This window comes from Halichoeres trimaculatus, unplaced genomic scaffold, assembly GCF_033239565.1.
Source record: "Halichoeres trimaculatus isolate MK-OKI-2021-1 unplaced genomic scaffold, fHalTri1.1 fHalTri1_scaffold_6, whole genome shotgun sequence".
Classification (NCBI taxonomy): domain Eukaryota; kingdom Metazoa; phylum Chordata; class Actinopteri; order Labriformes; family Labridae; genus Halichoeres; species Halichoeres trimaculatus.
In genome coordinates, this window is record NW_027437184.1 from 18,305,411 (window position 1) to 18,331,521 (window position 26,111).

General features: G+C 40.9%; 2 protein-coding genes across 5 annotated transcripts in view; both read right to left on the reverse strand.

Annotated features, from left to right (window-relative positions):
• mtus2a (microtubule associated tumor suppressor candidate 2a) overlaps window positions 1–6,712 on the reverse strand; it is a 47,525-nt gene extending 40,813 nt beyond the window's left edge. For both annotated transcript variants that reach the window (XM_074673157.1, XM_074673155.1), the window contains exon 1: window positions 6,508–6,712. The gene's annotated coding sequence lies outside the window, so the exon portion shown is untranslated. The remainder of the gene's footprint in view (window positions 1–6,507) is intronic.
• A 220-nt stretch (window positions 6,713–6,932) lies between these two features.
• Window positions 6,933–26,029, reverse strand: slc7a1a (solute carrier family 7 member 1a). 3 transcript variants are annotated; one of them, XM_074673160.1, is made up of 13 exons: window positions 25,842–26,029; window positions 17,917–18,193; window positions 17,638–17,820; window positions 17,378–17,536; window positions 17,109–17,286; window positions 16,796–16,929; window positions 14,926–15,148; window positions 13,289–13,425; window positions 12,226–12,328; window positions 11,567–11,772; window positions 11,300–11,451; window positions 11,096–11,204; window positions 6,933–10,273 (listed from the first exon to the last, which is right to left on the reverse strand). In XM_074673160.1, exons 2-13 carry the CDS (start codon window positions 18,101–18,103, stop codon window positions 10,098–10,100), a joined length of 1,947 nt encoding a protein of 648 aa, XP_074529261.1. In that variant the 5' UTR covers window positions 18,104–18,193; window positions 25,842–26,029; the 3' UTR covers window positions 6,933–10,097. The 3 variants fall into 3 exon arrangements, with proteins under 3 accessions (XP_074529261.1, XP_074529259.1, XP_074529260.1); XM_074673158.1 differs by lacking the exon at window positions 13,289–13,425 and adding an exon at window positions 14,121–14,260; XM_074673159.1 differs by lacking the exons at window positions 13,289–13,425; window positions 25,842–26,029 and adding exons at window positions 14,121–14,260; window positions 22,312–22,424.
• Between the last annotated feature and the right edge of the window lie 82 nt (window positions 26,030–26,111).

The window sequence follows — 26,111 nt, forward strand, 5'->3', positions numbered from 1 at the left end:
TATTATCGTATTGTGACCCAAATATTGTGATGTGATGTATACTCACCCCTAATATAAAGTAAAAGTGTGGATGTTCCTACTGAACGTGCCAATTTTCAAACTTCTATGTATATATATGTTGTAAAAAATCAGCAAATCTGATTAATTTGTTAAAATGTATGTTTGATTGGTGCATGGCATGTTGGAGGGGTGAGCCTCAAACACAGAGGCCTGCCTAAAGCTCTGCTTGAGCAAGGCCTCCTGAGCTGGCCAATCAGAGGTCAGGGGATTGTAGAGCAGGGAGCCTCAAAGAGACAGCCACTTAAATGAAGTATTTCAGACAAAGGCTAAAATATGAGTTTTCCAAAACACTGCAAAACACAGTATAAAGCTTTATAAAAAGCACAATAACCTCTCTTTAAGTGTTTGATCATGATGCTGTTCTAGGAAAAGTGACAGTTACCTTTTTTTAAAGGACAGTTGAAGTATCCTAAGAAAATATTAACGCACAAAAATCAATTTTCTTACCAAACAAAACAAAAGACTGATTTTCCCTCTAAGAAAGAAAGAAAGAAAGAAAGAAAGAAAGAAAGAAAGAAAGAAAGAAAGAAAGAAACAGATTGTCAAAGCTTGTAAGATTGCCAAAGGCACAACAACTTCTTGAATTTTCCAAACTGCATGTATAAAAACAACTATATAGCTAGGTGTACAAATAACAAAAGATATGTCCTGCTTTTATTCGTTGGATCAAAGTTACGTGCTGCAGAATTTAAAATCAGATTTAAAAAATGTGTTTATCTAGATTTCATCTCCTTCACCCAGTAATGTCAAGCCAGGTAGGACATCTGACACACACCTGAAATTCTTCTGCTATGCTAGTGAGTTTGTGTGTGTTTGTTAAACATGTGTACATAGCGATGAGGACTGTTTGTGCAACACCTCAAATCCCCCACAGACACCTGTGCAGACACACACGTCAACACTTGCATGCACACACACTCCCTGTGTCTTTGTTGTCTGTCCAGCAGCACATGTGGCCATTACAGCAGCCATTTGTCATTGGCACTTTGCTGTATACCTCTCCTCCCCCCACTGGAGAGCAGACAGGTTTTATAGCTCTCTGCTCCCAAGGGAACCCCGACGACGCACACATACACATAGACATGCATAAATCCCCCAGTGCCATCCCACTTTCATCCACATATATATACGTACTCCTGCATAAATGTGAATTCCAGCACACTTGAAAAGAAGCAAAAGAGATGAGGGAACACAAATGGGCAGAGCGTTAACGTGTGCGTAACCATAATTTCTGACTCCTGTGTGTTAGCCCATGACATAATTAGATTTAGTGCAGAATTCACATTAAATGCAATGTAGCACTTATCCTTTAGATTAAATTTCATTCCTTTAATGCAGTACACGCCATGTTTTTGCATGTAATTAATCTCTAATGACATCATCCTCGCATGTCCTTGTACATGTTCTCAAAGCTGGATTGTGTTTGACGTGTGTGTGAGTGTGAGGGTGTGAATTTGTGAAACATCATGATCTCAAGAAGTGTGAACGCATTTCTAACTCATGCATAATCAAAAGTAAACCTGCAAACCCTGAACACACACGTCCTAAACAATCATCCTCTTGTTCATTTTTCAGAAGTATCCCTCTCTTCCTGCACTTTGTATTCTATCGACACACATTATCCAGCAGGATAAAGCTTAGCCAGAACGTCTATTGAGAAATAAGCTAAGCTTTAGTCACCCTTCTCCTCCCCTCCCAACTCTGTCTGCAACACAGCCCTGACAGAAATAGCACCGAAATAAGCTAAACACCATTTTCACAGGAGACACAAAAGACACCCTGTAGACAGAATTTCACAAGTGATGATTCACTAAACAGCGCCTGAGAGTGTGTATGTGTGAACCAAAAACTGTGCACAGCAAAGGGATTACCATGATGGAGAAGCAGAGCAAAACCCAGAAATAGAATCACCCAGTTGCACTTTTATGTAAAGATGAAAAACAGGAGCTGCTTCCCATCAAGAATCTCTCCTACACTGACAGTTTCATAACAAAGCATCCAAATGTATTTAATTAAGCTTCAATCCTTCACTGATTCTCTTCCTTTTCCTCCTTTCATTTCCCTTCTTCCGCCTCAATAACACTAAGCTAATAAGGGCAGGGAAAAGTGATCAGTCCCATTTTCATCCTTAAAGGCGTCACATCAACGGGATGCATCTGCCCAAATAATCGCCCTCTGCCTCTCTGTTCCTGTTCAATCCCGTAAACACACACTAAGACACCTTTTTGTATCTCAAAGGGGGGAGTCTGTCTACATGGCAGGGAGACTGTAACAGGATTTCTGCAGGATCACGGGTCAAAGCGGGTGGTCATACCTAACTGAATAAGCAGAATGGGAAAATCAGATCATCTGTAATAAAAGCTGATTCCTTTCTGCATTGTGGATGATTTGCTCCCTGGCAAGAAGGAATCACTATATTGGCAATAATGGGATTTATTAAGGAGAAGCAGATTGAAAAATGGAGGCAGGAGTTTGCACATCCATCCATCAAGATGTCACACACATGGTTTGTGTCTTTGTTATCCGCACAGCTGACGAGATGACACATCGTACAGAAACACAAACCATCACAGAGAGCATTCAGGGAGTATACCTGTCAGAATAAAACATTAGCTGAAGGTGTGCATGTGTATACATGTGCTACAAAGTTACATACATAGTACACAAAGTCAGTCGCTGCAGCACGAGCAGAGACAAAGAGGCAGCTTCAAACCGGGGGAGGGAATGTGGCTTTCAAAATAAAGATGTTGCAAAAACACACACTGAGGAAATATGCCTCTTCTTATTCCTATGATTTTCAGTTTTGCTCTCAGTTTTAGGGGATGTATCTCTAAATCCGGCACACTCCTTGTGCTGTATAGCTTGTGAGGATGTATTGTGCCTGAGATGGACATCGGGAAGACAAATGTGCAGGAAATGAAAAGAGGAAAATTACAACAAGAGTCAGATATGAATCGGGAAGAAAGACAAAGACGAACTGATAAGGAGATTAGTATGATTATAAAGAACAGATTGCTCCAGTCTGGAAGAGAAAATGAGGAGAAGGCGTAAAACCTGAGACGTGTTTTTTTTTTGTTTTTTTTATTGGGTCATTGAGGCTCACTTCAAGCACATACACTCACTATGATCCAGACACAAGATAGGAGAAATAGAAAGGTTATGTGTCCACGCTGGATGCTGGTTGCGCCGCATTGTTATTTGCAAAGCCCCTCCACCCACCTTCCACCCACCCACCACCCTCACTCCTGTCGCAGAGAAAAAATATTAACTCTTGCATGGCCGGCGGGGGAAAACTGTACGAGGGGACAAAGAGGAAAGGAGGAAAGGAGGAAAGGAGTGAGAAGAGTTCACTTCAGATGCAAAGCAGAGGCAGACAAAGAATTCTCTGGGGGGCCGTAAGTTGGCACATGCTCACCCAAACACACACAGGCGCGCACAGTCAGACATAAAGCGGGCAAGGTGAAAGAGTCCAGACAAAGAGATGCTGAGTGCAACTTGGGCTGAGTCACTTGTGTTTATTTTAGGACAGAGTGATAATAAAAGATATGATGCTGCAGAGACACAATGAAGGAGGGGAGGGGGTGGAGTGGCATATGTATTGGGGGGATTCTGGTTAGTATTGCAATGTGTGAGAGTGTGTATGCATGTGTAATGTGCAAGTGGCAAACCCCAGGGGTGTGGGGGAGGGACCAATGGCTGAGGATCAGTGAGAGGTGAGGAAAGAAAGGGGTTTGGGTGGTGATGATGTGCAGAAAAAATATGGAAATGGGGTTGAGCTGGCTTTTTTTTTTTTTTTTTTTTTTTTCTTAAAGGAAAGGAGGAAAGTAAGATAGAGTGCAGGAGTGGGGCACAGACCTCCTCAGGGAAATGCTGCTCAGTTTAAAGACACAGTCTGACAGATGCGTTTATTTTGGGGAACTTGGAGGAGGCTGGAAAAGAACGGAGATGAACTGTGTGGAGAAGTGATATAAAAAATGAATGGTGTAGAGTCACTGAAGGTTTCTGGGGCTTTTTACAGGAAAGCACTGAAAGACCTGTCCTCATGAAAAGTACAGCTGCCTGCACTTTCATGGTTTGGGTTCATTCATAGGGATGCATCTATTTGCTTAATATGGGATGCAGCTTGCTGGCTGATATAATTCAAATGATGCAGCACACCAAACATCAACCAAACTCAAAATCTGTGCAATCACTTGTAGACGACAAAAAATCTGCTAATGGTTGCACACACATGGAAAGTCTTGGGTGATAATAGGACAAGAAAATGAGTGTGTGTGTGTGCATGTGTGTGTGTGTCATCTGCGGGGGCGTGCCTCTGTGTTCACCCTCTCCTGTCCTGCCTGTGACTGCAGGGGAGGAGCTACAACAAGCTTATTGCCACCTTCCAGACAAAGGCAGCGTGGATTTGAGAATGTGGTGAGCATGTGTGTTGACAATTTTCACTCACACTGCACTCACACACACACACACACACACACACACACACACACACACACACACACACACACACACACACACACACACACACACACACACACACATAAATGACCACTTTAACAGACTTAAAGCCTGTTTATTACTGAAATCACTACACAGGTAAGTGGTTCTTTTCCTCCCGACTCCAAATGAACAAAACTGTTTTTTTTAATTGATTCTCTTGCAGTAAACCCCCTCTTGAACAATTTAAGTGTTTGAAAAAGAAAAAAAAGGGGTAAATGGGGGAAAAACCTTGAAATGTGGTTGATAATGGAAGGCATACACATACTTTGTTGCCTCCTTCTCCAGCTCATCTCTATTTTTCCCACCTTCTCCTCCACTCTCTCCTGTCCTATAAAATGACCTTGGTGTGCTGCACTCATGGGCTTTGTGACAAACTGTCTTACCTGCTAAAACAACACACACAGACATAACTCCATAGCCTGAGGACTAAAACACTCAGACACACACAAACACACTCACACACAAACTGCCTCTGCTGTCAGTGGTTTTCCTGGCAGAGATCTGCTGAATTGATCGCTGCTCAGACTTTGCAGAGGTCAGATGTAATGAATCAATCACACATGCATCAGCATCTGGAACAAGCCAAGGCCACAGGCTCTGCTGCCCTCCTTTGATGCCATGTCAGCCTCCACATCCACATCAACATGACTGCGAGGGATTGGCAAGATTTAGCGAAATGGACTGCGAGATCTACAGTCATGGAAGTGTCTGAATTTGGGATCGATAATGGCTGCAGACACTTCCAATAAACATAGAAAACATTTTGCAACATTTTTTACTGCACATCATCCAAGTTTCTTGAGAAACCTCTGACCACATGTTGGGGTGAATGTTAAGAAACCTAAAGAACAGCAGCTAAGTGATCCTCCTGAACAAAGATGTGAAATAGGGCCCCTGCAGAGTCTCAAGGACAGCCTCATCTCGTCATCAGACACCGATCAATCAACACAAGAGACATCTGAGCGTGAAAGGCATGCCCTCAATCTCTCACCTTTATTCATTCATCCATACATTTGTATTTTCTCTCTACAGACCCACCCATCTAGGTGACTCAATGGGGGAGCTGAGGACATGGGAAAGCTCATAAAAAACTAAGGGCATTTGATTAAGTCTCCCATGGCTCTGCACAGGACTTGGGAGACACTTAAACAGGAGGTCCATGTATGAGGGGGTAGCTGCAGGAGCATAAGGGTCTCAGTCGTGCATTTCTTATTGATAGAGAAGAGAAGAAGTTAGGGTTTGAGTATCTGAGCAACACAAAGATTGAAACATGATTTTGAATCCATCCAAGATTAACTTCTTTACATTACAACTGTATCAGGGATAGCATGGGAGCACAATAACACCACAAACAGACTGATTTTTTTTTTTTTTTAAGGAAAAAGAAAGAAGAATGCAAGAACATTTTAGGTACACAACTTCCCACTCCTATTAAGAATGTAAACATGTAACAGCCTGAAGAAACATTTGGATGGAGTCTAAGACTGATCTCTTTACAATGTCTCTGTTGTCACCCCTCAGTACAGTGGATCATAGCGGGAGTCACGTCTAAAGCCTGGATAATCTATGTGTGATCATTAGCATCACCCACAGAGACCTGACCTGCTCCATCCATCACACCAACCAGCTCCTCACTGACTGACCTCTCTTTCTCTTTTTCCACAACACATCTTCTCTCCTTTAGCCCGCTGCTCCACTCACACAGCCGGCTTAGTGCGTGATACAGTTTTGTTTTGCAGAAACAGGCTCCGAAATGACGAACATGCTCGTAAAACTGGCTGAGAGCACTAAACGATCAGATGCACATGTAGCTCAGAATGCTAACGAACCGAGTCAGAACCAGAACCCAAAAGAACGAGCACGATACCTGCGACACTCTGACAAGAACCCGACCCTGGCATCAGAAGCCTCGTTACAGAGAAACGTGTTTTCATCAGAGCCACTTACCTTCGGTGTGAGATCATTCAACAATGTCGGTCAAATGCAGGAGTTGCAAAACGAAACAGAAGTCGCTCCACTCTCCCTCTCTCTGGCTGATGGAAACAGTGTGGAGGAGCAGGGGATGCTGCGGAGAGGAGGAGGAGGAGGAGGAGGAGGAGGGGGAGGAGGAAGAGCGGTGCTGATGCTGCAGCCAACACCTGGCAGAGCATCCCTCTTCTCAGCAGCTCTCTCTCTCCCTCACAACACACACACGCGCGCGCGCCAGTCTCCCCCTCTCTATCTCTTCACTCTCGCGCCCTCTGCTGGCCCATTGTGGCAAACGTGATATCAACATGCTCGAGGAGAAGTCTGGATCTTGAAAAGCTCACTTTATTTACAAGAGAAGAGCATCAAAGGTACAGTGACACAAATAGAAATCCACAAAGTGGGCAAAGCAGGGGTGAATTAGGAATAAAAGGAACACCGTTCAGCTACCTCGGGATGATTAAGCTTCTAAATGTAGTTATGAAAATTTCTTCTTCCTCTTCTTCTTTTTTTTTTCAAAAAAAAAAAAAAAAAAAAAAAGAAAAAAAAAATTATGCGCCACTCAGGAAGAGTAAAAGATTAGCTAATCAATACCTTTAATTGGCGACGTTACAGGCATCGCCAGCAGATGGCGCCACATCCAGTTATCAAAATAATAATACACATACGCTGAAAAACAGTGTCCTATTAATATTTAAGAGAAACCGAGGTTGACCAAATAACTTTTCTGAAGGCTAACCTTCAGAAGCTTCTCATGGCTTTCATCTGGACTGATTTCATCTTTTGTCTTGGTGACTTTTAGCCATTACAAGTGCAAATTTAACTAAAACCATGCTTGTATGTCCTCAGAATTCAGTATTTGTTGATGCAGTTTTGTGCGTTAAGCAGGAAATGTGAAGTAAAAATAAAGAAGGGGCAGAGATTGAACTAAAAGAGAAACGTTAAATGACAGACTGGAGGGAAAAAGACATTTTGTACTCTCTGATATTTTCACATCATTTCAAACACAAACAAAAACAGACCACAATCAGGGAATCTGACAAAGGGGGTGTGATCACTGCAAAAAGATACAAAAATTATATAAAAATCAGGCAGACAGTCATTAAAACTGCTTGGATGTCAACACAAATGATTGTTAAGGTAAAGCTATTATTTTGAAGAAGCTTCTTGGAGTGAGAAAGAGGCATTTGTCATCTCTTCATGTATACATGTTTTTATATTGTATAGTAATAATATAGTAATTTAATAGTAAACACTATGATGTGTTATAATGTCTGATTAGGTCCTGGCTAGATTACAGATGTTCAAAACCCATGAATCCCTTTGCAACAATTAGAACCATTTACACTGTTAATTTCATTGGCACAGAATGAATACTTTCTACCATGGACATGTAAAACAAACAAAAACAGGAATCAGTTAAACTACATTTTTCTTTTATTTTTATTATTATTTTTATATACAAAAATAAACTAGGGTAACCTGGCTTTTACATTTGTTTGACCATCTGCTTTATGTTGTCTAATAATTAGTAAAATTACATATTGGTTTTGTGGATTAAACAGTTTACCGAAGCAAATCAATTTAGAACAACCTCTTGAAATGTTACTAAATCCTCTAAAAAGCAGCATCATAGTGTCCACTATAAAACTGAGGAAACATGGCTGTACTACAATGGTTTCTTATAAACTGACTTTATGTTACACAGATAAGTAAAAGGTAAAGGCAGCGATTTTGCCAAACCTGAGCATTAACCAAGTATGTAAACACAATTACAGCGCACATATCAGACACAAACAAGCCAACTCACTAAAAGCCTTCTCTACAATTTACAAATAATTTACTGAGAAAATAAACAATTCTTTATATACACAAACTTGATTAAACACTACATCTACCTATGAACAAATTTTATTCATCAGCTTAGCATTGATGAGCTAAAGGATTTAAAGGAAGCTGTGCCTTGCCTCGAGTTGTGTTATGAGTTAGCAGAAGGCTTGAAGTGAATCTTTGGGGGAAAAAAAAGAATATGAGAATTTACTAAGACTAAGATGCTCATTATTTTGCTCCTGCAAGTGGAATCCATGACTGATCAAATGTGGTTAAGCTCTGCAAAACTGTTTGTGGACGTGTCCTATTGATCAAATGACTCAGATTCTTAATCTGGGAAGTGTAAAAATTATAATATGTTGGGCTAAGATAATAAAAAAGACATTAATACTCACTCAAGAGGGTTTTATATAAATTTTGAACACAAACAACTAATCCAAATTGAAAAGTAAACAAGAGATACTAAGAAAAAAAAATACTGTTAAAAGCCACAGATGGAAGAGGCACACAGCAGCCAGCACTGTGACAAATCAGTCATCTAAAGTGACCCTGACATTCATTAGCTGTCATTATCCTCAAATAATGTTCAGCATGTATCACAATTCCAGATCTCAAATCTCTGGACCAACTGCATCGGGTATAAGTAAGTGTTTCAGTAAGATGACCAAGATGGTAAACCAGGTTCCCCCTAATTAAATTTGATTATTCTGAAATTTCGGCTTTGAGAAGCTTTGTGTTCAGCTTAAGACAAAATGTCTCCCACTGTCTCAAAGTGCAACAGGATATGTTGTTCTTTTGTATTGGTAGAGCACTTTCCAAACCATAATTTGCAGCCAAATCCTTGGATTAATCACCAAAACTGCCTCCCATTTATGGTGTAATAATACACCATAACAATAGGATGCCAAGCTTTACTTTTGCAAGTTAAGTGTTAGACCTCAGATGGTATTACTACAAAACTTTCAGCTTATTATTGGACTCGTGGAAACTGTAAGCTTCAGCTTCCTGTTGGCCCACTAAGCTACATGTGCAGCTATTGGCCCAACGGCCACTTCTGGTTGTCAACAAGGGAAATTACACTCCTGACACACCAAGTGAGTTGAAGAATTGTGAAGCACTCACTTGTCAGACTGTTCAAAGGCATTTCAATAATAAGTTGCACAAGAATTGGAAAAGGGTTTGGCAGAATGTACCACTCTGTAATGATTTTTTCTGATTTTAGAGAAAGATAAGTGTACTAGTGTTGGATTTACTGGCACCCCAACAAAAGCTGTTACCACATGTGCACACAGTCCTACTGCCATGAGCGTAACTCAGACACTCTCCAGAGAAATAACTTTGACTTATCATGAGGGCAAACAAATCTTGTTATCTCCTGGAACCCCTCTGAAACACAGACATCATTTATGTGCTCAACATGAGCCCAGCCCCCAACGGTTAGTCTGTGCGAGATAACAAGCAGCTAAAGCTCAAGGCCAAGCAAAAGAGGTGGCAAACCTATTAGACCATACTTAAGAAACAGAACATGTCAATGAGGACTTCAAAGATCCTGTTGTTCTGCCCGGCAGTTGAGGGAGGAAGTCACAGGTTTCTGGATTTTAGGTCAAGGCTCTTCACCAAAACTTCCTTCAAAGGGAGGAACAACCAGTGAGAGACTGGGAGTTGTGCTGTCAAAAATAGTCTTACACAGACAGACTGGCGTCAGGGCAGGTTGAAATGTAAGTAGCATATTCTGAAGTTTCCTACAACTCTCCATCATCCTCTTCCCTGGCTTCAATTCCGTAGAGCAGGAATGCCTCTTTTTCTGGTGATGTGGCCTCTAATTCACGATCACCGTCCAGCTCTGTTTCTGGGGATGAGCGGGCTGTGTTTCCCTCATTACTGTGATGGATGCCATAGCCAAAGTAGATCACTAAACCTAAAACAGAAAACCAACAAACAGCATTGCTTTACAACATTGCTTTAATTTTTCAAACCTAAGGTCTGTTTTTGTGTGGGAAGACTAGAGCTAAAATCATCCATTTTGTTTGTCATCTTTAGTGGTATACAGTGTTTATTAATCTTAAATGTTAAAAATTAGTTTTACTATAAACCAGGGGTGGCCAACCTGCAGCTCGCAAGCCACATGCGGCTCTTTGCCTTTCTGTGTGTGGCTCTTTGATCCATTCATTATTGTTATGTGTAAGGGTGTACCAATCAATCTAAAATATTGATATATTGATGTTGTGATCAGTATTGATCAATACTTGGGTGATGAGATTGATACTTAAGTTTCAGTTTCTTTTCTCTACATCGCACATGTGCTCATAGCTATCTAGATAAATGGATGAAACTTTGTCTCTTCTGCAGTCAAAACAAAAATTTGTCTTTGACACGGCTCTCGGTACAAATTGAAACACGCTTACAAACGCAATAAATGTCACTTAAAAATTTGGAAATCTTTTGATTTTCATCTCATGTCCTTTTGTTGATGTGTGAGAGGAAGTGTGTGTGTGTGATGTGGCTCTTTGTAGTACCACGGTAATTTTTGTGGCTCTTGGTCTCTGACTGGTTGGCCACCCCTGCTATAAACCTTACTGAGGTGTGAAAGACAGGAAGACACAACAACACTTAAAAGCTCACGTGAAGCTTTAACTTCAGACAGTCTTCTTCTGCAAGATCTATGAAATTTTGGTATGCAGGGAGCCAGTTTAAGCCCCCCAAAAAGCAAATTATAATGAAAGAAATGAAAACTACACACCTAAAGCCATCCAGATGGAGAAGCGTATCCAAGTGCCCCTGTCCAACTGCATCATCAAGTAAACATTAACAAACATGCTGATCACTGGAATGAAGGGTAGAAGTGGGACCTAAATAAGACAAAAATCCCCAGAAAGAAAGATTAGCTTCAAGTGTTGTTTTAATGCAAAACAACCTCACACAAAGTAAGCTTTAGGAATCAAACCTTAAAGGAAAGTTTTGTTTTGCTCTCTGGCTGCCTCCAGATGATAAAGGTGAGGACGAGGCACGCCATGAAGATGACACTGAGAGCCAGAATGTTCCAGGAAGCAGTGCCACCCTGCACTGCCAGCACACTGAATACAAGAATCAATGTCCCTGCAGAGGCAAATTTATGAACATATTAATTTATCTGTGCACCACTCCTAATTTAAGACTATGTAAAACTGTCATCCATTAGTCTTTACCAACTCAAAGACATTCTAACACCTACCCATCGCAGAGGCACAGATGTTGACACAGAAGCCTGACAGTGCTGATGGCTCATTGTTATCTGGGAACAGGAGGGTCTTGAAGCTGAACCTCTCCTCTACACCGGGCAGGATGCCCATACTGGGGACACTGATGCCATCACTCATCTCTCCCTCCTCTTGGGTACAAGCCATCTCATACACCTGACTGGGCTGTTCAGGTTGGTATCTGTAACAATTGAACAACCACAGATCCAACTGTTTTTCCATGATGTTTAAGAAAGTAAAGACTTTAAGAGGTTTATAGTCCTTTTTACTGATACAGTGCTGAAGAGGGTGTATTACAGAACCAGGGCAGAATAAATTAGTTTGAAAGAAGTACCAATAATTTTTTTTTTTTGCTGCCATCAACAATAAAAACCAGAGTTTAGATGTTTATAATCTGTGTTTCATTTCATTAGAAAAGACATTGCATTCAGTCTTAATACGTTCTAAAAAGACAATTTATATGTAGCTGAAGGTAGGTGATCACATTGGGTTTCAGCCTAAAGCTGGACCAACTCCATCATTTTAAAATTACTCTGCTCCTCTGGCTGCAGGCCAATGAGAAGTCCATTTTTTGTACAATGATAACCTTTCAAAAACTTGTAACAAGTATGAAACTTTGCGTCCCCTCACTGACCTCAGCACCAGGACACAAGCAGCCACCAGCGTATAGGCCAGCAGCGTTCCTATTGACATCAGATCCACCAGGTCCTTTAGCTCGAATAAAAATGCCATGATAGCTTTAAAAAAAAAAAAAAAAGAACAGGAAAGAGAAAAAAGGAAGCGTTAGATGAATGACCAGCAACCAGTTTTCTTCCTTTTGGGATACACTGCCCTGCTAACACACAGAACTGATCACTACTATGATGACAATGTACTTGCTTAACAGTAGCAACCAAGAACTGTCCATATGAGCTTGTTAGCACATTTCTAACAGCAATGGGCCCAAATCTCAGTGTTCCCTCGAGAAGTTCCTTGCATGGATGTAAACCTTGTGTGAACAGTTTATAAAAATGTTTTTGGAATGTAAAAAAAAAAAAGAGACATGCAGTACATAAGCCCCACAGGTGCCACAATACAACAATTTATCGTTAGAGGATCATATGCTAGCTTGTTGATAAGCTAAAGTAAAACGCTAAATCTTGAAAACCTACCCTGCTCAGCATTAGCAATGTAGCATTTTTTGGTTGTCCTTTGAGCAAGCTTTGTGTACCATAACTTTTTATTAACTTTTATTCAATATAGTAAAAAAATAAATTAATACAGTGCAACAACAAAGCTAACCAGCTGAGCTAAAGCACTTGTGTCTCTATTTAACATATGCTAGCTTGATATCAAGCTGAAGTAAAATTTCCAGCATGTAAAAATGTATTTTTGCTGTTGCATTTAGCAGCGTTTAACTTGAACCAAAGCTATTTTCCATTGTGCGACTAGCATGTCTTTAGACTGTGTCTAGTTTAGATATGGTACATTTTCATTCGCTCAGAAAAGAACCTGTAACAACTCAATACACTTACACTCTCTGTTTGGATTTGTGTAATTTTATTAAGTATTGATAACTTCCTCAAGACAGTTCATTTTCTAAGAATCAACTAAAAGTTAAATCTCCTCTATCTGCCCCACCTCAGTAGTCTTTACCCCTCAGTCCCTCCTCTTTTTTTCCTTGCCTTCATTTTTTTTAGATTCTCCTTTCTTCTTACCAGATAGAACCCCAGCGGTGATAGTGGATGTAATTGGGGATTTCCTCTCGCTGACACGGGCCAGGAAGGAGAAGAGCAGGCCATCCCGAGCCATGGCAAAGATGATACGGGGGAGGGGGAACATGGAACCCAACAGACTTGGGTAGGCACAGGTCAAAAGACAGGGATGAAAGTTTGGGGTGTCGGGTTGGGAAAAAAGAGGAAAGGACGAATTGAAGTAGGTCAGTAGGGGAGAGGAAAGAGGAAGGATTAGCAACAGGAGACTTACACAGCTGGCAAGATAGGAGGTTTGGATTTGGGTTGGAGGACTGGAAAACTGACTGCTCTGGAGTGGCAGGGGTGTGTTGCTTTGAAATACACTGTCACGTTAGCATGCAAGATCTCACTCCCTAAAAAAGCACGTGTATGGTGCTACACATGCTGTTCTCGCCCTCCCCTGGGTGAAATCCTTTTGTTACGTTGACATGCAGTTTAGTTTGGGACCTTTTATTTCATACAACACCACTAAGATGCAGGTGGAAAACTCTTAAGTTTGTTATAAAACATAATAAAACAAGTCAGAAGAGTGATCCTACAATCTGGACTTTCTCTGCCATTGATAAATAAGGACACCTTGTCATGTAAGACATACCAGGAAAGATCAAAGACAGTTAGTGATGCTTTTTTCATGCTGCGGCGCTGATATCTGGCAAGTTTCTTAAAACATTTTTAATATATAGCAATAAACAGACCTTGTATGTATAAACAAACTGGTGCAGCTCAGCCCAGTAGCATGAAAAGAAGCCTCAGTGAATGTGGATGCTGTTTTGGAACATGCGTGTTAGTGTCTCACCTGCCCCTATGCCAGAGGTGAGGGTTGCAGTTATTGGGGTTTTGGTGCGAGGGCTGATGACGGCCATATACTTGAAAAGCAGCCCATCCTCGGCCATAGCCCAGATCACACGAGGCATAGGGAACATAGCACCCAGCAGGCTACCAGGGGGGAAGACCAGGATATATAGTATCCACACTTACACCCACAAGAATCCCGTGAAACATGTTAACAGAGCTCACAAATACAGGGAACATTAAACAGTGAACATAAAGCACATTTGCATTCATTTCCAACTTAAAAATGTTGTAGAGCACAAGAAAAGTCATGACAAGACGACACGAGTGTGAGAAGATACTTAAAACAAAGGGTGCAGCTGTTCAAGCCCATCAACCTGACAGTCAGTGTTGTAGTCAAGTCATCAAACCTGAAGTCTAAACCAAATCGAAGTCATTTATTAAAAAGAAATGGGATATGGGTGCATTTGCCAAATAAAGTTTGATTCATAGTACACCATCTCAGGGACAGCTATTGTGAAAAATGCAGCTTGCATTGGTCTTTGGTGACGTGGGCTAGTGTTACATCATCTCTAACTTACTCTGATGGTACCACGTATTTTCAGTAGCGCTCTTTTTTTAGTACAGGCTCAAATGCCCTCAGAAGTTATGTATACCTTAGCACAGGCACACGAACACATAAGCAGAACCCTCCCTAAGTGAGTGTGAGTGTGTGTGTGTTTGTATCAGTGTTTATTATAAAAAAAGTGAAGACCATGTGCATGCATTTAAACAGAATGGCAGGACAACAGGTGTGTGTAACTGCTTACCTCGTGGAGAGAGCACAGAGAGATCCTACAGCTACGGCATATTTGGCCCCGCCCCAGCCAACATAGTTGAAGGCTACAGGCAGAGGGCTGTTGCTGTCGAGCAGGTAGTACGGCATCATGAGGGTGAGGGCGGCAGAAACACCAAAATATGCAACAAAGCAGATGAGCAGCGATGACACAATGCCGATGGGGATGGCTCTCTGGGGGTTCTTCACCTCTTCCCCTAGGACAGACAATAAACAGAGTCAGTTTAATCAAGTTAAATGAAATCTTTCCATATTTTAATCAGCATTATCAGTCGTTGGATTTATGACTAAAACATCCTTTTTAAGTGTTAGCATTTTCAGGTGTTTTCTGCACTCTGAGTTTTAGCATCCCAGTTCACGCCATGTTCTATTATTAAGTGACTGAGAAGTGAAGTAAAATTGTAAACTTATTGTTTTGATAACTTTCAAACATAACATTTTTTACTCTTTAAGGTCATTTTGTGGAAGGAACAGTTCTGGTTTTGAACTTTTGGTTTGACTGCAGAAGTAATTTGAGGTCAATAAAAAAATTGAGGAAACTGTGGTCAGCCTTTTTCACCACTCTCTAAAACTTACAGATTAAAGGATTATTTGATTAATCTCAAATATAATCTGCAGATAAATCAATTACGAAAATAATCCATGGTTTCAGACATAGTCTAGATTACAACAAAGTGCTTTTGTATCAAGTAGAAAATTTTTTTTTTATACTTTGGCGTCCTTATATAGACCTTAATAAAAGTAAACAGTAAAACATACTTTTCATTCTTAATAACTCAATCTTCATATTTCAAGGTTTGACACATTGTGAATTTTTTTACACCAGTCCATTTTTGGGCACATTTGCAGAATTCCATTAAAAGCAGAAAACTAAGCAGACGTGTATTTGAGTAACTTTCGGAGGTATTTTGCAACAAATCAAACAAGGAGCTTATTTTCCCTGCGCACCCACAAGACTGAAAAAAAACAGCCATTCAGCTGCAGGTGGTTACGCAACACAGCTCCTCAGGCAAACACTCACGTCTTGTTCTGCAGTGAAATCACATTGTGATGATGGAGTTTGTTTAGCACTGTCTGGACTTTCTCTTACACCACCAATCACGACAGGCCACAGACACGGACTGGCCCACATTATAAGGAGGTCTGGGGTCAGGAGTACGTCAGTGGTCTTAGTTATGCATGTGTGTGCCTTTGTCAGTATATATGCATGTGTGTGTGAAGAGGTGGGCTTAGGGCTTCATGCCAATTTGAGTCTGGGTTAGCCAGAACACTCACTCACACAGAGACAGATGATATAGTGGCTTCTGGACAGGCTGAAAGTGTGTGTGACGGGCTTGCCCCAGCAGGCTCAACTCATGCAATCATTCAAAGTTAACAGCCCATCAGCCAATTAGATTTCTGGAAAAAGAGGGGTGGGAAACACAGGGGGCCAGAGAGAAGGCTAGCTAAAGAAACCTTCTTTTAATTACATGCATGGAGCCTTGAATCGATTTCACAAAACTACATGCATGTCAGGACTCAAGCATTCAAGGGTGCAGATTTACACAGTCAAGGAAAAAACTTGGGGAACAACCAAGGTTCACATCATGATTTGCATCCCTAACCTCAAAACAGCCCTTGGCATTCTTCCAAAGGAGAAACTAGGCCAAATGCACTCAACTGCCCTGCCCCTCTTATGTAACACTCCTGGAAGTTTAGACAAGCTAGGATCTGAAATGGTCCCAGCTGCAGATTCAGTTACAACCCCCTCCTCAAAACTTAAACATTTCCAGGAGGCAGTTGGAAAGTGGAACAAAGTTGAATAAAAAATGAGCGCCCTCTGGTTTTATGGATTAACAACTGACCTGTGGTGGCGATGCAGTCAAATCCGACAAAGGCGTAGAAGCAGGTTGCGGCTCCCGACAGGACGCCTGTGAAACCAAACGGCATAAAACCGCCTTCTCCTAGCCTTTCTTTGCTTGGCAGGATGTCTGTCAGACTGAAGAGCAAAAGAAAAGAGGGAAGGATTTTTCATCTAAGGGGCCAAGTTCACCAAATCTCAGGAATATCTCAAAAAATTAAGCTATTAAGTGACGGAGGCTTTTAAGGACTGAGAATCTGTTCAGAGATACATGAGAGTGGAGAATGTGACTGTTCGTGTGAATGTGACTGCCTTACTTGAGGCTGGAATTATGGGTATGATTGGCATGTAGGATCTCTTCAGGGTCAAGCTGCCAGTTCTTCAGAGTCCCTTTGACCAGGCCAGAGATCACCATGAACAACAAGACCAGGATGTTGATACAGGTAAAGACCTTATTCACCATGGCCGACTCTTTGACTCCAAATGCAAGCAGGCCTAGGAGATGAAGACAGAGAGGGCAAGAAAATTAAAATCTCCAAGAGATTAGATCAACAGAGATCGGGAGAGAAAGAAAAAGTCCTCTTACCTGTGAGGGTGATAATGATAAGGACAGCAAACATGTCAGGGTACTCTGCTAGGACACCTGGGGCATTCATGGACATGTACTCTCTGCAAAACATCTCTATACGCTTCCCAACCAGCTCATCGAAGGTAGCGCTCCATGCACGAGCCACACTGGAGGTACCTGTGATGAAGAAAAAGCAGTTGCCTCATTCTTACCTAGCCTTTGATTCCATTCTTTAAATGAAAAACTGCCTCTTTTTTTTTTTTTTTTTTTTTTTTTACCAATGATATAGGAGAGGATGAGGTTCCATCCAGTGATGAAGGCCCAGAGTTCCCCCACAGTCACATAGGAGTAAAGATAAGCTGAGCCAGTTTTGGGGACACGAGCTCCAAACTCAGCATAGCACAGACCAGCCAACACAGAGGCAAGGGCTGCTATCAGGAAAGACAACACGATAGCAGGACCTATGGGAGACAGGAGTATAATTGTATTATTGTAGAATTCACAGCTGGGTTAGGGATATCTTCCCATCACGCACTGAAACTTTAACTTTGACTCACCGGAATTCTCTCGAGCCACCGCACCAGCTAGCACATAGACACCAGCACCCAGCGTGCTGCCCACACCCAGGGCCACCAGGTCAAAAGTATTTAAGCATCGGGACAGACGAGAGTCCTCTGTGTTACAGTTCACCACCTTCACTCTCAGCAGCTGCTTCCCAAATCCCAGAAGCTTCTGTAGCGCCATGGATGTCTGTCTGGCCTTGGGGAGGGGAGGGGGAGAAGAACGTCTGGGGTTCTGAGGTCACAGGGGAGAGGGGGAGAGGTCACAGACACCCTGATGGGAGGCAAAGGGGAGACAAAATAAGGAACAATGATATCAATTTCTCATGCTTATAGTTGACTCCAATCCAAGGAGTCATCCTCTTAAGAGCTACAGTAACAAAGCTAATGCTATTTCTATCCTTTACACTTGTAAATAGGTTCTCAGAACAAAAAAACACCCTGCTGTCTTTACATTATTAAACTATTCCCTGGTTTTGAAAATTGCTTATGAAAAATGTCATCAAAGCTGCTCTTGATGTGTGGGAAATTCCTTTGACTTGTGGCAGAAGGAGACGGTGTTAGTTATAGAAATCATTTATGGTCTGGCCTTCCATTTTTTTGTACCGCATCAGTTCAGTTTTTAAATACTTAATAACCAATCAAAAACCCTTGAAATTAGCTTTAGGAAGTAAGAAAGCGGACTTAAGCAGAGTACCCTGATTCTGGTACAGCCTGCAAGAGGTGATCAGTCCTTCACAGTAGAGCCCGACTGATATGGGATTTTTGGGGCCGATGCCGATAGCGATACTGGGGGCAAAAAAAGCCGATATCCGATATATCGGCCAATATCCGATATATCGGCTGATATATATAACAAATTCATTGATATACACAGGATATATACTGTATATGTACACAAATTATTATAATACCCATATGATTCAAGACAGAGACAGAACACTATTAATTTCAAACAAGGAACTTTAATTATAAAACTGTCAACACAAGAACTGTAGTGTAAACCAATGATGAATAAGAACAAGCTGTAAACACAAAAATAAAGAAGTCAAACTGTAAACACCTTAAATAAATAAGTCAAACTTTAAACACAGTAAGTAGAAAAAAAGTCAAACTGTAAACACACAATGAGCAACTTACAAGACATTAAAATGTCGTTCTATAGTCTTACATTAGATAAAGGTGGATGTGTGAATTAACAGTAGCATTTATCTCTGTTAATCTCCCAAAAAAGCAACTTTCGTGACGTTAAAACGCTGTATTATAGTCTTACATTAGATAATGGTGGATGGAGGGGCTAGGCACTTGGGCAGCGGGCAGCCCAACACACAGGAGCAGGACCGATAGAATCTCCGCGGAGCAAAATTTTTTATAATCGGCTACATTTTGGCTGATGTTGATTAATCGGTGACAGGCATAATGGGCCCTACTTCACAGTCCTTCATTTTTTTCCCCAGCTCAAGATACACTTTTATACTAAAGCTTTTATTCCATGATTTTACCCTACATGTTTACAGATTTTTTTTTAAAAACTATACTTTAGAAATTTTCTTTTATTTATACAAAATACACCAAAAGTGGTCTGTACCATGCTTGATTCCTTTTTACAGTGACTTAAGTTTGTGCAGAAGTCTGCACGGCTACAATGAAAGTGGCATCAATAAATACTGAACACACAGCAGTTTGTGCTACACATTTTGCAAAGGGGGTTCACTTGTCCTCCACAAACTTTCGGTAAGTAGAGCAGTTTCTTTGGGTGTTGTATAACTCAACTGGAATCCACAATGTGTGACTGTTAGCCAAAAAACCAAGGGCCTATAGGGATAATCCATCTTATTCATGTCACAGACACATGTTACATAACGCTACAACTCACAGGAGAGGAGGCAGGGCCCTTGAACAGGCTGTTCAGCACCAACAAAGAGAATCATAACTCACGACACAGAAACACTCCCTTGAAGCATGCAGCGGAGGCTCATCACTTGGTTGAGGATACTCCCACACACAGCGGAGGAAACAAAACCTACCAGTGTTAACACTCATTCCTGCTGAGGGTCGCACTGCAAAAACAAGAAAAGTCCACCACTGTTCTCTGTGCTAACCAGATAAAGCAAACAAAAATATAAAACCCAGTGGAGTAGTGCACGTTCATAAACAAAGATAGGAGTGATCATAGTTCCCTCCAGAGGCCAAACACAGATGTAAGGCTTCTTATTATTACTGGAGGAGTCTTGGGGTCAGTACTCTGTCCAATGCCTCATGCACATTCCCCAGTGCTGAGCTCACATACCAAAGGGAATACTTGATATTTAAAGAAAAAAACTGTTATGGAGAAATAAAACTGAGGAAACAAGAGAAGAGAGGGGGTATAAAATTGTCAATCTGCTTGTTTGGCACATGCCAAGTTGAATCTCCCCTGCCAAATAAACTAAGAGCTGATTGAGTGACATGTAGGAGCAATCACACTGTGACCCACTTCCACAGTGACACCTCTCCAGAACCCACTGACAAGAGAAGATACACCCAGAGGGGTCATGTGGACAGCCCCACAGTCATGTCACACTTAATGGAAACTTCCACTTGAGGGTAAGCTGAGGTGACATCCTTAGGGCCTCTCTTTTCCTTGAAGAAAAAATTTAGGCTCAGATACAAGTTTCCAACCATAGCTGTGTCCATGCCAGCGTATCAAGAAAGAAATAAACAAAGATCACACTTTCTTGTTTTCCAGAGGGCAATCACTGAGATGAGTCACTTAAACAGAGGACTGCAGTTGCACTGTGCTGTCCACTATAATGAAAATGCAACAACAACAACACATTGAGAGGACATTAAATTAAGCCTCTCCTACTTGTAGTTGCAGTGTAATGTTGGAGAGGTCACTACTGTTTGCACGGTATCATTAATCATGACTGGTGGTGTGTGTCAGCAGTAAAGCTCACTGAATGTTCTTTAGATATGGTGTGGAAAGAATTACACAAGTGCAGTCTCTCTATTTGTATGCTATTGTTGTACTGATGCCCACAGTGAGCAGGCTTAATGTGGTAGTGTCCCTGTAACCCAGAGATGCAGAAACAGATGGCAGATAGTGAATGAGCTATGATTAAACAGTGATGTTTATTAACCCTTTTAGCAAAATCTGCAAAACATATTGTCATTTTATTTTGTTTGTGATTTTTTTTTTGTATCACATGTCATAAATTGGCCAGTTTTTGATTTTTTTGTAAATAAAGTTGTTAAACATTTACATGTTCCATGCAGAAAACACTTTTTTTCTTTTAAAAATAGTCATTCTTACCCCAACTTCATAAAAATTAGCAATGATGTCCCTGTGTGGATGATTTCATGAGCCATTTTGAAAAGGTAAAAATACACCTTCATCTGCTTGTAGTGGAATGATAATCCTTAGGGGGGTAGAACAGCTTTCTAACAGCTTTTTTAAAGAAAATATTTGTCCCGTTGATGAGATAGAGGGATTTGAAAATCATGTATTAGTTTTGATACATTTGGCAATACAGGGTTAAATGATGCAATCTTAGGCAGGGGGGCAATTTAACTGGCTCTCTTTGCCACTTTCTCACATATTAGTGCAGGATTATTGCAGGACTTTGTTACATACAGTATAATCTAATCTGCTGATGTGACATTCGTGTTTTTCAGAATCTGCAGGAATCCACAAATGTATGATGTTCTTAAGAGATCCTGATACCAAATTAAAATCACTCTTAAACCTACACTAAAGACATTGACTATATGTATATTTATTTGTAATTCTAGTCAACACAGTTGCATGCTTGCACAATGCCAACGATAAGAAGGTTAAAGTTGTTTTTTTTTTTTTAGAATATTAGTCTTTTGTTCTCTGGTCAATAAAAAAGTGAAATTTGAAAAAAAGGCTGTTGAACAATAATTCATTGTATTGGTCATGAAGTAAGACTGCTAAACCCGTGCTTATATTATTATCAATATTCCAGTTGAATGAATAAGTAGCTGATTATCATAATCACCTATTTGCAACTCTACCATGCAGTTTGGTATTTTATTGATAGATGCTTAATAATTCTAAATTATTCTTGAGAAATCACGAGGTGCTTACAGAAACATGCACATCAAAACAAAAGAAAGCAGCCGACATGACCCTGGACTGACCCGGGCACAGAGGTTATGCAACAACTGTTGAAACCAATTCTCTCACAGTACAGCTCATCAGACCCAATAAGGACGTCTTTAACTGAGGGAAGTCTGACAACTGAAAACAACTGTTTTTTACAACAGGAAGCATAATGAAGCACAAGCTGTTTAAGATTCTGCATGCAATGTCAATCCTGCAGACCAGTGTCAGCTGTAGGAACCTGCTGCTGTAAAGTGGAAAAAGAAACAACTCAAAGTACTTACTCAAAGACTCCTACAGTCACCAGTTGATCCGAGTTAAAAGTGTGTCAGAGAAAGAGATTAAAGATGTCTTTCTTAACTATTCTTCAAGCTGCTGTGAGGAGTGCAGCGGGTTTGACGGCTGCCGTTCTGAAATAGAATCTGAAAGAATCACATGGCTTGGCTATTCCAAGCAGCACACTCACATGCACACACAAGCACGGTCAGAATATAGAAGACTACTGACTGACTGTGACAACTTGAATAAATGCATGCATATAGAATTTACTCAGAGTCATTAAGGTCTTACATAATCACAAAGAGGCAGCTGCATACATGTACAATGTCATGGTGACCCTGTTTATCCACACATGCAGCAAAAGTGAACCCCAATTAGCTCTGGGAAGTGTTTTTAGGGATTTCATTATACCAAACTTCTTATTAGTACATTAAAGAAAGAGATTAAGATAGCACAAATCCTGCTAATTTAAGCTTTTAGACAGCCTAATTCCTTCTTAAGTTTGTGCACACACAGAGGAAGACTTCAGCGCCCCACTGTCAGCTTCAAAATGATTTAACAGACGCAGCACAGACAAGATGTGAAGAGAGCCAAGGCATTACTGTTCACTTAGAGGGAGTGGATGATCAGGAAAAGGGGGTGTGATTCTGAGAACCAATGAAAGCAGGCTATGAATGTGACACTGTTCGACATTTAGTAATACTAGTAGCAGTTTCCAGTACAACAAATAACTGTATTTATAAGGCAGTGGGCTGGAGGAGTGCAAAGCGAGTTGGTTTAAGGACACACGTTCCTTTTTGACACTGTAATAATTTCTTTCCTTTGGACACACACACTTCAAGAGCTATGATAGCTACTCAAGCAGCTTTGCCTTCATTTCCATCACTTGTTTTTACTGAATCTAAGGGAAGTAAAGAAAAGAACAAGGTGTGCTCTCTGTTCTGAAGCTTTTTTTTCACCTTCATGTAACTTCTGTGAGTCTAACTTGTCCCACAAAGAAACATCATGAAACCTTGGAGTGTTGAGCACTACTGTTGACAGTTTCCATTTGTTCCCATTCCAGTGACGCTCTGTGTGTACATGATACCAACCAGATTTTATCTCTTGGTCTGGACTTGTAAACAAAGCAAAGAGAGTCTTGCTGGTTGTCTGCAGTCATGACTGTGACAGTTTAAAGCTGACCTCTCTGGGTCACAGTGAACTTGGCAAACATAGGGACTCGAGCAATGTCAGAAAGTCTTTTTTCACCCCCCCCAAAATATCATGGTAGCCTCTCCTCCATGGACAAAAAGAGCTGTAGAAAGGAGATGTGCATGAGGAACTCAACTGATGCCCAATTTTTAATGAAGGAGCTTCAACTAGGGATGCACTGATATGAAATTTTGGCCGATACCAATATCCAATATTGATATTGCTGTTATGGCTGATAACTGATATTTACCGATATCAATACTGGTAAAAACAACCAAAAAAAACAAAAAACAAAAACAAAATGAGATGATCAAACTGTGAAAATACTGAAAGTTATGCAGACCGATTTTTTCAATATCTCCCTTTATCTTCAAACTTGTTTTTCTTGTCCATCATTCTTAGGTAGTTTTGGTGTTTACACAGTCATAGAAAACAATATTATTTGGATCTTGAAGATCGTTCAAGAGGCTCTGAAAATGGCTGGCAGAGTAAATATCAGCCCACTTTTCCACACCGACCAACGCTATGTTAAAAAAATGACCAACATCAGCCGATACCGACATTGGTACTGATATATCGTGCATCCCTAGCTTAAAAAATAAAAAAAAGAGTGAAGTTAAACAACATCTGTACACTCAACCTCTTATCCCAAGCTAGACCTGTGAAATAAGCTGTAATGATTTATGCAAAAAGAATTAAATTTTGAAGGTGGGTTGTCTGTCTGATTACAGACAGAACTGTCACCCATTTTAACATTCAAGGTTGAATCATTCTCAAGATTAATTCATTCATTCAACCTCTATTTCACCTCAAGATGCCATTGAGAGCATGCCCTCAAGATGAGAACAGCAAAGATGTCTGCTCATCCGTCTGTTGGTGTAGTCTCCATAAACTGTTCTCAGAAAATAACAAAATTAATACATTCTAGTTTCTTCTGTGCATTCAAAACAAACCTCTCTGATCTGTTTGATTCCTCCATAAGTTAGACTGAACAGTAAGCTTTTATCACTATCACCCAACATCTTAATATCATCCGGTTGATAATATATTTACCATGCAGTCTATTTACTGCAGCAGTACCCCCTGGGGCAATATTTCTGGCCATTCAAGCTTTTAAAATTCAGAAAATCCCCTCACATGCAACTGTTTTCTCCTCATAAACAAAGACCACGCTGTTCTTTTCTGAGTAATAGGAGTTCATGCTGGTATTATTTAGTGTATGGTCTAACACTCAGCCTGGAGCGGCACAGAAGAGGAAATTTGAAGCCTTTAGTATGTTAAAGTCTTCTCTAGGTTCTCTGTGATCCTGAAAAGCTTCCACACAATCCCATCAGTGCATTTGCATAGGGTACAGCACTTCAGTCAGAAAGTCATCCCACTAGTGACCCACTTCCAGAGCAGCTAAAGTTAGACTGGCTGGAACTGATCTGAACTGTTGCCACCAAGATCTGAAAGGTCAAGAAGTGACTCTGAATTGGGCTTAAAATGGGATCTGGATAATAAAAAAATTGTCAACAGCCTTTGACTTAACTGTGTCATGGGAGGCTTTCTCAGGCACCAAACTCCTCTGAGGCAAGGTGAGTTATAACCTACCTACAGCCATGAACCTATCCATCAGCAGAGGTTTGCTAACACATGTGATTTATGTCGCTCAGCTTGACTGTGTGCTCAGGGCAACACATTTATTTTCAGAGGAGGAAATAAACTAATCTAACTCTGATCTAGATGTAACACTGCTGGTTGCACTCTTCAAACCACAATGCTGTTTCTTTGACTTGTATTTACAGCGAGCAAGTTCAGTTCTGAATTGTTTCTTGTTCTGCATGTCTGTATCTAAAATGTGGGCACACTTGTTCCCTCAACAGTCCCCAACTCCCTCATGTCATCAGCCTGTTATACTTCAGAGCCCCTGACAGAGTTAAAGCCAACATTTCAGGGATCTTCTCCAGATCACTGTCACAAACAATGCATTTAAAGCAAAAGCAGAACAACCTGATCGCAACTTATCTATGTAGCATCGAGGTCCAAGTCAAAGACCTAACAGCGCAGTGATGTCAAGTTTACAGTGCTGCATGTGCAGGACATAGTCGCACTTACAGTGAAAGAGTTAAAATGGGGTCTGAGTTACACGAGCATGTGGTTTAAAGCACGGAGGGCTCCACTGACTTCTGTTTGCGCACCCGTTCAACTTTACGCACGGTAATACGGGTTCATAAAGCTCTCTAAATGCTGAAAGTGTAACTTCAAAACCGTGGCTCCAAATGAACACAACACAAGCCAGCATTTACATAAACATAGATAGCATCGAGTAGCATAATAAAATCTTAAATGTTTACTTTTTTACCTTGTGTGCCCGGCGGGAGCGCATGAGAAAGAAACTCAAAATAGGAACAAAAATCCACAGGACGTCCAAAACTTGAAATTGTAGAAATGAAAGTTGGGTGGACAACTAACGTGGGCTGGGTTGCGAGTCTGTCTTTCCAGGTAGTGAGGAGGAATTTTAAGGTTTCGGGTTGCTCCGTTTAACGCGCTCAGTTGGAGGAGGGGGCACAGAAGCACAGTCAGCCCCGCCTGCTCATTAACATGAGCACCAGTTGCGCAATAGCCATCAGAG

What these genes read in the sequence shown, in the direction of transcription:
- slc7a1a (XM_074673158.1), bottom strand. Translation starts at nt 18,103, where the DNA reads ATGGCGCTACAGAAGCTTCTGGGATTTGGGAAGCAGCTGCTGAGAGTG. An exon ending in TGACTGCATCGCCACCACAG is followed by an intron (nt 15,149 to 16,795) that starts GTCAGTTGTTAA and finishes TGTCTGTCCTAG; the next exon opens with GGGAAGAGGTGAAGAACCCC. An exon ending in AAACAAAACTTTCCTTTAAG is followed by an intron (nt 11,205 to 11,299) that starts GTTTGATTCCTA and finishes TGTCTTATTTAG; the next exon opens with GTCCCACTTCTACCCTTCAT.